This window comes from Periophthalmus magnuspinnatus, chromosome 16, assembly GCF_009829125.3.
Source record: "Periophthalmus magnuspinnatus isolate fPerMag1 chromosome 16, fPerMag1.2.pri, whole genome shotgun sequence".
NCBI classification, from domain to species: domain Eukaryota; kingdom Metazoa; phylum Chordata; class Actinopteri; order Gobiiformes; family Gobiidae; genus Periophthalmus; species Periophthalmus magnuspinnatus.
This window is the reverse complement of record NC_047141.1, coordinates 19,135,607-19,147,359: the sequence shown is the minus strand read 5'-3', so window position 1 is coordinate 19,147,359 and position 11,753 is coordinate 19,135,607. Positions and strand designations below refer to the sequence as shown.

Genomic DNA, 11,753 nt, shown 5'->3' with positions numbered 1-11,753 from the left:
AGTATCCAGTAATCCTGCATAATCCAAGGCACTAATACTTTACATAGAAGGAATGATGATATAAAGGTTGTGGTTAAGTGTCCAGTCCATCAGTAAATGTATTGACCACGTGAACCTGTATCATCTTTGGTTCAATAGCCTGCCTGGCCCTTGGTGAAAAATGTTTGGACACCCCTGGTTTAATACTTTCAACCGCAGTGCCAGTTTGCTCTCACTGTGCAGCCAGCGTCTGTGCTATGCAGCTCTTCATACGATTTATAGACTACCTGTGCTGCACGCATAGACTCTTTATATACGGCTGCACTTGGAATTGTCCTTGCGCCCTCTGTTGGCAACTTTGGTGCATTTTCCAAATAAGACTGTTTTTAGGAGAGTTGTTACTATAAAAGTAATTTTCATAAGGACTTCAACTACGAAATCAGTGTGTTACAAAGTTAATTTGGTGTGGAATTTAGTCTGCCACGGGTTATTCCTAAAATTCGTATCCCACCTAATTGCAAAAAACGAGGTTGGACCAATACATAATCTATTTAAATAACACTTATCCCTTTGTCACGAAAGTCAACTGCCTTTACGCACGACAGGCAGAGGGGTTGGACCCAAAATACAGTTGAGAAAAACTACCGGGAGCTTCCCGTCCACCCCTTTTGAAGTGAGAATGGTATGGTCCTTCCTTCCAATGGTCTGCACAGAGCTGCCGTGCTTTAGTCTTTCCATCTCGTCTCCCACCGGTTTAGAGAACAAGTAGTTGAAGTATGACTTTATCGCATCTTTGCAAAGTGTTGCCTGTTGTCAAAGATCCATAGAGTAAGTGTCTGAAACAAACTTATTATCTTTGTAACATTATTATTTTTGTCTGTTTGTTTATCGATAATAATACTGTGTTTTGTAGGCTACTTGTTTGTGAAAGGTGTGGAGAAAAAAGCAGCAAGTTCAAGCTGCACGCTCAGAGCTACACCACAAAGGATGATCCGGAGGTAGTTCTATGGGGTCTGTGTTTCATCCACGAAGATTTTTTCCCCGCAAGGATATAAGTGGGAGGACAAAGCTGAAAAGTTTCGTGCTCCCTCACAAAGGAAAACACTAGCCGGTAAATTTAGCAGTCTTAACTCAGACGTGGCGCACACAGAAAATACAAAATGTCCGTTTTTTCAGTGATACGCGGATGTTACAAACGCAAAAGAATTGTGCCGAACTATGACATGGTGCGGCTACTTTTTTTCTTCCTCGCGGTCATCGCGTGCTGTCAAGGTTGCCCCGAGAAATGCGTGTGCTCCACGCAGACTGTAAAATGCCAAAACCAGGACTTGGATGAGATTCCACATTCGTTACCAAACAACACCAAAGCCTTGTTTGTGACAGGAAACAACATTTCCCGTATCAGTGTAGACTCTTTCCCCAGTCTTTTGGATCAGTTGACAGATTTGTATCTTAGTGGAAATGAGCTGGAGTTTGTGGACGCCATGGCATTTGACAAGTTGCCCAGTCTTGTGCGCCTGGATTTGAGCAACAACACCATTCTAGATTTGAGCCAAAAAGCTTTTCCAGTTGATAATAAAGTGCAAGTGTTGAACCTCAGTAGGTGTTTCCATAATCGTTCCTTGGCGGATCTAAGCTTTCTACAGCAGGCAAACCTGCAGCAGCTCACTGTCCTGGACCTATCCAATAATGACCTTGTGTTTCTACCTGACAACGTGTTCTCCAGCCTGCCTAGCCTGGAGAACCTCAGTTTACAGAACAGCTCCATCATTTCCTTACAGAACGGGACACTGAAGGTGCCACCTCTTCATGACTTGGATCTGAGAGACAACAGTCTGAGACAGCTTCCGATTTCAACTATGTCTGAATTCAGCCAAAAACCTGGTCTGCACATACGACTGTCGGGGAACCCATGGCGGTGTGACTGCTTTATTGAAGACTTCCTGTCCTGGCTGAAAAACTCCTCACAGATAACCGATGTCCAAAATCTAACATGTGTGGAGCCAGAGGAGCTGAGGTGTCTCCCCTTAATCCATATCCAAAACTCTCAGCTGAAATGTTCAGGTGACATGGAAGGTGTTCTAGAAACCTCTTATGTTTTCCTGGGCCTAGTCCTAGCTTTGATTGGTGTCATATTCCTACTTGTGCTCTACCTAAACAGAAAAGGCATAAAGCGGTGGATGTATAATATTCGGGACGCTTGCAGGGACCACATGGAAGGGTATCATTACAGATATGAGATCAACTCTGACCCAAGACTTGCCAACTTGAGCATAAACTCAGATGTGTAAAGGACCAAACTCAAAATCACAGACTTTTGGACCATTTTGGATTTGCATGAGTCTTCCACACCCTGTTCCCCTCTCCCTTAAGATGACACATTCTACCATGGTTTCTTCCTAATTAACTCAACCTGCACTCTAGCGCTGCCGCATGTCCTGTTACAAGCACCTGGCAGCTGTGACATTTGACTACATTTTTAAAAATACACATTGCATTGCATGGACAATGAACAATGCCCAAAAACTGACACACTCAACTCAATGGTATGCGTTATTATTATTTTTTTATTCTGTTGAGAAAAGCTTGGAACTCTAATGAAAGAGAATATACTGTGCTGGCCAATACATCAATATTATTATGCCTTTGCTGCATAGACATACAGTTGTATTGCTTGTTTATGAGTTTTTATGATGTCATTTTGGCTAGTGAAGATTACATATAGGTTTGGGTATTGTCGGTAATCGATCTGACTCGTTGTGTCCATTTTGGGTTTTTTTTTGTTTTTTTATGGCTAATCGCTAAATAAAATGTTTATGGATTGTTGCTATCTGACTGGTGTAAAGGTCATATCATCTTGAGGAATGTGATCTGAAGGTTTTGATGAAGGCCGCGCACACACACACACACACACACACACCCCCACCCCTACACACCCCCACACCCCACACACACACACACACACACCCTCTATGTGCCTGCATGCCTGCTCTCTCCCAAGGCAGCACTAACATGAACCATATGGCATCTAATCCAGCTGACAGTGAGTTCAATAGTGTGTGAATCATGCACACTTTAGATATGTACTTTCAAATAAGCAAGCAAATTGTTATCCTAAATGCACTGTATTAGTCAAGTAAAAGTAAAAAAAAAAATATATATATATTAAAATGGGTTCAGAGGTGATCAGAACAGCAAATTATTATTTCTGATCCAATTTATTTCCGACTGTGATTCAAACGATGTATCATTCCCGGTGAATTTCCGAAAATCGCGGATGCAAAAAGAGAGACCAATTACAATCTCCACTCTCTATTAAAGGTTGTAGGTTCAATCTACTGAGTCGCCAACAGGATGTATGTGTTGGCTGTATCTATGATTGCTCAAAATGTTTACGTTAAAATGAATGGTTGTAGTGTCTGCATAACGCATTGCCACTGTATGGGCACAGTAGGAATTTAAGTTTTATTTGAAACCTGCAACCTCATAAACAATCTCACTATTTATTTTTTTCAGCTAAAGCCAGGGGGTATGTTTAGCATCTCATATAAATAAGCATAACAAGCTACAGCATGGGGAGTTGCAAAAAAATTTAAAAGAGATGTTTATTATTGTATTGTGGTATATGCAAATGAAGGCAAAGTTAACCCCACATTGTCACAGGGCACTTCAAGGGATTATGGAAATTGCTTTTTTATGTGGCTATGCTATAAAGTAGGCTGGCACCCTTGTTTTCCATTGTGGAATTTACACTGTCAGTGACTATTTCTCTTATTGGATAGTTTGCAAAAATATTATTAAATGGGTATTCAATTGTTTACTGTTCTTTGAGGTGCAATAGGTCTATAGACTCTGACTGTTGAATCAAATAATGCAGCACTTGTACCGAGAGATGATTGAGCATCTCTTTGACCCTTAGATAACCACTGAGTTTAGTATCTCTCAGTCTTCACAAACAAACATCTACAAACCTAGAGCGAAGTATTTTAAATTGAGGCACATTTCGCACTAATTCCAGTTTGACAAGAACATTATGTGACTTTAACAATCTTTTCTAGCTGACAAAAAGTGAGGCTCTGTTCACTGAGTTTGATCTTAGTTTGTGGATGTGTCTGATTACTCCCAGTTAGTGATGTGTAACACCATTCGTCTGGGCTGGAGCTGGTGTTAATTCGCGGCTGCCTCCTGACGAACACTCTGCTCATCATCGCTCACACCTTTAGTTTCACACCTCACAAATCTCCTGCGTGAGAAGTGTTTTGTACCAAAATAGGAATCAGACTGGGAGATCAGAATAATGTGGTGCCATAAAATATAGAATTAAGATATATATATATATATATATTTTTTTTTTTTTTCAATATTCAATGATATTTTGAAACTACATTTGCTATTGTTATAATTACTGTATACATGAAATCAAACCTCTCAGACAGTATTATTAATTTTACAGTGATTATAAATCCAGTCATGCATGCATTGAGTGAGGAAAACTTGGTATTTTTAACTAATACAAAATCTAAATTTACTACATAGTGCTGATTTTTATTTTGCATCACTGGGGCTCAAACATCATAACAGAAAATTTTCAGAAGGTTTTTATTAGGTTAGGTGTCTTTATTAGTACCCTTAGGTAAATTTGTTTTGCACTTTTCCCACATTTACAAACTGAATGTTAAGAACAATCTACAGGGAAAAAAACTTTCTATTATTTTGTATTTGAATTTATTGTTGTACTTAATCCTTATTGTTCATCTGTAATTGTTGCAGATGAATCTAGAAAAGTAGCAGCACTTTGCACTTGGCCCAGAGAATCCCCCTGTGTGTCTCTTTCTTACCTCTCTCCCTCCCAGGAGAGACTTACAGGAGCAGGCTGCTTACAACCTAATGTTTCCACAGAGACCATCACCCACCCTGTTCTGCACGTGCACATTAACAAAGTGAGTGTGCCCAGCCACGCCTTGAGCTACGCTTGGCAGGGCAGGTGTAATTACAACGTCCAGAAAGAAAAATGTACATTAGAGAAAAGATGGTTGAAGAGGAGAAGGCATCTAAGCCTGGAGGGTGACTAAAATTATGTTTATTAAAAATGTTTCCTTCCTCCTTGTATTGAGATTTATTGAGTATTTTGTAGAAGTATAGTTGATTGCGTGGAATAGTAACATTATTTAAGGAGAAGAAAAAAGTTTCCACAAATAATTAAGCAAATAAAAAAGATGTAGTAGTATTTGTTAATGATAAAGAAAATCAAATCATCGTCTTTATTTCGTAAGCCTTTCACTTTTTCACAATATGGAGCTTTAACGTGCGTAGACAGTTGTGTCCTGAAGTAATAACATTGTTCAAACTTGTCCTCAAAAAGGATGTGTGTGACGGTAAGCATTAGTATTGCCCAGCCCCACAGCAGTGACACCTTATCTGGCTTGTTCAGTGTATCCTTTGCGCTTGTTAAGGCCAGTCCCCAAACTGCCTTTACGTCCAAACACTGGTCCAGTGACTTATGGTGTACACTGTAGGCCCATATGGATTACATTGTTGTGAGGATAAGACTGTTCAAATAGAATAGCATACAAAGAGTAATGGAGATATTAACTAGCATAATTAATAATAGTAATGATCTGTTCCTTCTCATTTTGACACATACACATAAAAGGCGTTGGGTGTCTCTAAACAAAAGTACAGGACGCTATGGGAGTTAACCCGGCACACAACCTTGTCTCTACTTTCTGGTGTGATGTCATATGCACATGACTGTTATAAGATTACTGCCAAATAGTTGTTTTTATTGTACGCTGCTGTCCTCTTGTTACCTTGTGTCTGCGCCATGTTTTCAAGATCACTGCAATACACAAGGACGCACTAGTAAATATGGACACAGTAGTAAATATGGTACTAAATTATTTACATTCATTTTTAACTTAAATTGCTAAAGCAGTTGCACAAGCTCATTAAAATGCCCCCACTGTAGCAACTTAAAACATATTTAAAGTTCACTATGAAGAATATCTACTGGCTAAATAGTAGTAAACTAGTAGTAGTCAGTTGGGACCCGGAGACTTTGTGCCAGTCCCAAGCCCATTAATTAAGGCAAGTTGCTCTAGAGAGAGGGTAACTGCGACAAATCACGTGTCAAATAGTAACATAATTGTCAGCGGTAAAATCTCAGCATAAAGACTCAGTTCAATAGATGGTGCAGAGTGACCTAAAAAGTACACATTAGTCATTCTTTTATTCTACTCTTGTCTTCCTGACAGCCATGTTTGTCAGTGCCCATTCAATATGCCCGAGCACTTTCTGGTGTTGAAACATAGACTGGCAGGTTATCAGTTGCCAGAGTGCTGTAATTACATTGTCTGCTACCTCACAACCATCTGGCACTGCCCACACCAATGACCTTTCACTTGGGAAAAAAAAATCAGACCAGAGGAAATAAATCTGGAAAATATTGAAGAAACTGTGTGTAGGTATTCTGTGAGAAAACTGAGCTGTACATGTAAAAGTTGTTATCACTGAAATAAAAAAAAATAATTGGATAGTAGAACACCAGGAAATATGAGCAGAGCATTATAGTCGTAGTAGAAAGGGCTCTTATACGGCGTAGTGAGAGTTTAATTGGAAGTTACAGAAGTAATTTGTGTGCAAGAAAAATGGAGTAATGATATAGTGATAGTAGCTGTTGCTAAAAATAAAGTTTAATTGTCATCATTATAGGTATACAATTATGCTTAGCACCTCTGAATTATATTAGTCATATGATTGTAAAAATGTCATCTATTTTTAAAGTGTTTAGAGCTATTATTAAGTGGCAATATCATAAAGCTTTGTTAATTTGATGTATGTAAAGTTCTTTGTGTTAACGATGCTAGTTCTAGTAAACATCAATCTTGTTGGGAGTCTCTGTGGATGTACTGATGCCCTGGTTTAGCTCATGTCATGTAGATCATCTCTGCTCCACATGAAGAGCCTCATATTCACTAATGTGGATTTATGCTGCTGTACATAAGTGTGTTGTGTTGTAGAGGCCCGCCCCCCTGTTGAGACACGCTGGCCTTAATGAACAAGCCGCGTCCCAAACCAAGATGGATCTGAGCTGACAGCACCACAGCCTCTCGGAACTGGACCATGCAGCTCGGACGCTCCAGGGACAGAGAGACACACAGGGAGCAGGAGGCCAGGGCAATGTTGAGGCTCAGGCACAGAGATGAGTGGAATCTGCTGCATGAAAGTGTACAGTACAAAAGCATAATGAACACATCGTCAAAGATATGTAAACTGATAAAATACACACTGAGGTACACAGTTTTATCAGGAATATCTTACGGTTCATATAGGGAGAATTTTAAACTTAAACATACTATTTATAGAAAATACATCACACTCATGACACTAACAACATGAATGGAGAATGTAAAACAGATTAAGATTCTTTGCAATTCTCATAAAATTTCAATTTAAGTTTGCCACGTGACCAGAGAGCATCTGACTTTGCCAAATGATTCTAAACGTGGAATGAGACACATACAGAATATTAGGGGCATTTGACAACATTGCAGTAAGATGCTGAGTATAAATTTTAAACAGCTGCATAACTGGTACATGCCTTCTCTGTGGGCTAATAGAGTTTGCCTCTTTAAATTTTTTATCACAAAACATCTTACCACAATCTATGTAAACAGTATATAAGCCTCATTGTTTGATCAAGTTTTCTCAAAAGGTCCATTCTTTTCCAGAGATCCTTCTGACGTCCATTGCATTAACCAAAGTCATACTTTGATAAATTATACTTTCTACAAATGTGAAATTAGAATTTGAAGCCTTTGAAGTCTTAAAAGGACTAGGGAAATCACAGATGAATGTGTGTCAGATTGCGTGCAGGGGTACAGAGCCCAAAAGAGTTACGGTATTCTTGTAAAAGTCTTAAAATTATAGAAAACTATGTCCACTTTCATCAACCTCATCAATGTAAATAACATTATAACTAGTATTGATGCACTGAAGATTGAAGCTTAAATGACACATAAAATAAAGCTTACCAAATGTGTCCTTCATGGCTTATAAACCTATGGAGGCAGACAAGTACCAGAAAGAAGAGTCAGTGTGTCATAGAGTTACTTTCATAGATAAACAAAATTCTATAAGCCTTGGAGTAATACCCAGAATCCTTATTCCAAATTATATATGAAGCAAAAATTCTGTGATTTTTTAAATGACTTTATGATTGAATCAATTCACAACATATTTTTGAATGTCAAGTAGTAACTAATAGGTTTGCAATTTATTTCCAGCATATCTGTGACATTCTCAATTAGTGTCAGATGGCATGTGAGCTAAATAACGAGGGGAAAATTACCAAAGTTTCACAAGATTTCACTTGATGTGGGGAATGTATCATGTGATGCTTAGCAAAACCTCTTCAACAAAAACACAACTGAGTTTGTAGTGCAAGATTTATAGCAGTTATGGTTCAAATGTGTGATAAAACAATTGAAATGAACACATTGTTTAATATATTTTGCCAATTAGAGAGGCTTGTGACTTATGTAACTTGCTTGTAACAATTACAGGCATTTTTATTGCAAAAAGAAAAGACAATATATTAAGTACATTAAGTACAAAAAATATATATAATGCCATATTGTGGAGCTTTCTGGGCAATAAAATCCTCATGGATCCAAACAGGTGGTGGATACCAGAAAAGTTACATAATGCACCTTGTTGCTGAGTATATGAAAACTTTAAGATTTGTTCATGTAAAATACTATTAACAATATAAACTTATCATTGTGCTTTTTCCAGCTACTTAAAATGACTGTGAGCTGTAGCTGTACAGAAGTCTTAATGAATTGTTTATGACTTTTTAGTGATAATTTTGCAAGGCCGTCCGGTCAGTAGGGATATTAAATGCTGGCTAATATGAGGTAGATGGGCAGAGGGTGTCAGTGTGAGTAATGACCCAACCAAACCTACGATGTAAGCCAGAGCGGAGACTGCCAAAAAAGAGCACCAGCCATCACACTGTGGCTCAAGGTTTTTCATGAGGTCATGTGGTACAGCTGCACAATGTTAAATTTCTTGGACCAATGAATTATAATGCTTGGCAGGCCTTGAAAAACTGAGTAACCAGGCCACACTGAAAGTATAAAGCTTTGTCATTAATCAAGCAGGAGTGCGCTAGTTTCAATGGGGAAGGTCTGTGAGGAAAAACAGTAGGTGATTAGTAATGGAGCAATTTGTTAAAATAATTGCACTATGAGTATGAATGCTAATATGGAGCAAGGGAGGCATTAGATTAGCCAGATTGTAAGGTCTCTGGTACAAACAGAATGTGACTTGTGCAAAGTAAACATAGCGCAAGCTGTATAGTTTTAGATAGCCATATTTATTACTTGCTTGGTTCTGGAATTACCTGAATGAAAAGGTTTTAAAGCATTGCATATTTTATGACTTATTACAAAGAGTCTATCCGAACTGGGAATATGAACACTGCATTGACTTCATTCCTGATATTCATTTCCCTATATACTAGGTCAAATGCTTGTGCTTCAATATGATAATGTTGTTCCCTCATTAAACATGCCTGAATGTATGAGTGTATGTATTTTATTTATTTACTTTTACATTTGTATTTGTAATATGTAATATATTTTAGTCTATCTTTTTTCAAGTCTTCTTCTCTTTCCCAAAAACTAGTGACATGCAGTGGTACCAAGCAGGAAATACTTCCATGTTTAAATAAGTCCATCAACCTTCATTTAATCATTTCAGCGCTCAAGTTGCCAACAGAGAATACCTTGTTAATATAGCCATCAATATATTCTCACAGGCTTTATTTTAGACAGTCCATCTGCTGATAACAACGGCTTTTTTTGTGCACAGAAATGACAAATTCTGTCCAACTTTGATGAAACATGAAATACTAATTCTAAGGTGTCTGAAGTATTTTAAAAAGTCTGAGTAAAGGCTTTAAATACCCACTCACCTTTACCACTGTGATTCTGTGTTTTCTGTTAAATAATTCTCCCTTAAATGCACACTTTGCAGGTGTTAAAAGCCGCAAACTCAAACCCCCATGGGATGTGAATAAAATACATTTACCTCCACATTATGAATAATGGAAGTGGCTTTATACATGCATTACATTGTTTTTTATGCAAACACAGCATTTTGTTGCTTTAATGTATGTTCTGCACACCATAAATTTCCAACACCTCTCCATGTATAGCAAAGTCTTAAATTCAATCTCAATTTGCTGCTATTATTCATCCAAATGGACAAGAATAGGACTAGATTACTCCTCGCCAGTATTCTTTAGTGGGTAATATTGTAGGCCTATATCTCCAGGGAGCTCTAGTCAATGTGGAAATACTTACATTAACAATTCTCCAGTTACAATCTCTGCTTGTGGTTGTCAACTATGCCGTTCCGCCCCTTTGCGCTCTCCTTCTTGTCATTTCCTATTCTCTCTATGAAATGAGACGAGCCCCGATGCCAGCAAAGCAGCCTGGCAGGAGCACCGGGAGAATAATGAACCAGCCTTCACATCCAGACAACCCACCCCTGCCACAGATGAAATGCAATATACTCAAAGTGCTGCGTGTAACATGAGCCTCATATGTAGCTATCAGATAGGACTTGACGATACCGCTTTTAACCTTCCACAAGTCAACGCTTTAAGCAATTAGGGTCTCTCCGGTTACCCCCCTCTTACACGGGCCAGTCCCAGATGAGATGGATAAAAGGACAATTAGCTTTTGTAACATGCTGTCTACACCATGCCAGGTTATATTTGCCACTGCTTAACAAAAAGTGCTAGCTATTCAACACTAAAAAACTCTTGGCAATGGCAACTTTTACAAACTGGATGTCCAATTTCTTGAAATGAAATGCTTGTAATTCACTAGAGCGTAAAGCGGGGATTAATCTACCCTGCCTTTTCTTTTGAAATGAAGAGATAAACTAAAGAGACAAAAACTGATGTGACACTTGACAAAGGGGCTTAGTAGAGCTTTGCTGGTCACCAAGAAGAACTCAGTCAAATGCATGTATTAATTAGTGGGCTAAATGAAAGACAGGATAGGCTACTGAACAATGTGGACAATGTTTCTGCTATGAGTGAACATATTTTTGGAATAAAATTAAAACAAGTCTTAGGTTGTTGTCTACTTACGCTCAATGTAATTCTCATTTCCTGTAACTTTCTTTGAGACAATACAGCAAATGAATGCAATATAAAAGCTTCAGCTTCAAATTATATTGTTAATCAATGGCAATAGTAATTCTACATTCTCTGCTCCATGGAAACCTATTACAACACAGTAACATCCAGGTTAGATTCATTTCAGATCATTTAGATCATAACCAACATATGAAAATATATTTAATAATCTGGTAACTAACAAATCTTGGCACCCCTAGTTGTAGGTGACAAAACACAAAGATACACAGACAGCGAGCCTTTCACTCTCACAAGCATTGGTTATGGGAACCACTATCTGAAGCTCATATATAAAAGGGAGCAGTGAAACTTATGTCTTTTTGCAGGAATGAAGGATAGTAACAAGAAAAGTGTTTTTCTTCTCAGGCAAGACAGAACTTGTCTTACATAACACTATGAACAAGGCAAAAAACTACCAAATTTTTTTTTTTATTGTGTACAGTCTATTATTTCCCAGTGTATTTGTATCTAGCCACACAAGCAGCTGTTCTGAAGATTAGTTCTCAGTACACACTTGAGGCTGGCAGTCTGGATCCAACATAATGTGTACCTCCTTGCC

The 11,753-nt window shown here is 38.2% G+C and overlaps 1 protein-coding gene across 2 annotated transcripts; it reads left to right on the top strand.

Annotated features, from left to right (window-relative positions):
* Nucleotides 1-680: 680 nt before the first annotated feature.
* Nucleotides 681-2,889, top strand: tpbgb (trophoblast glycoprotein b). 2 transcript variants are annotated; one of them, XM_055227620.1, is made up of 2 exons: nt 681-807; nt 893-2,889. In XM_055227620.1, exon 2 carries the CDS (start codon nt 1,140-1,142, stop codon nt 2,268-2,270), a length of 1,131 nt encoding a protein of 376 aa, XP_055083595.1. In that variant the 5' UTR covers nt 681-807; nt 893-1,139; the 3' UTR covers nt 2,271-2,889. The 2 variants fall into 2 exon arrangements, with proteins under 2 accessions (XP_055083595.1, XP_033837567.1); XM_033981676.2 differs by having other exon boundaries at nt 730-753; nt 893-2,730.
* The last annotated feature ends 8,864 nt before the right edge of the window (nt 2,890-11,753 follow it).

Excerpts from the sequence above, each read along its gene's own strand:
- tpbgb (XM_055227620.1), top strand. The coding sequence starts at position 1,140 with ATGTCCGTTTTTTCAGTGATACGCGGATGTTACAAACGCAAAAGAATT.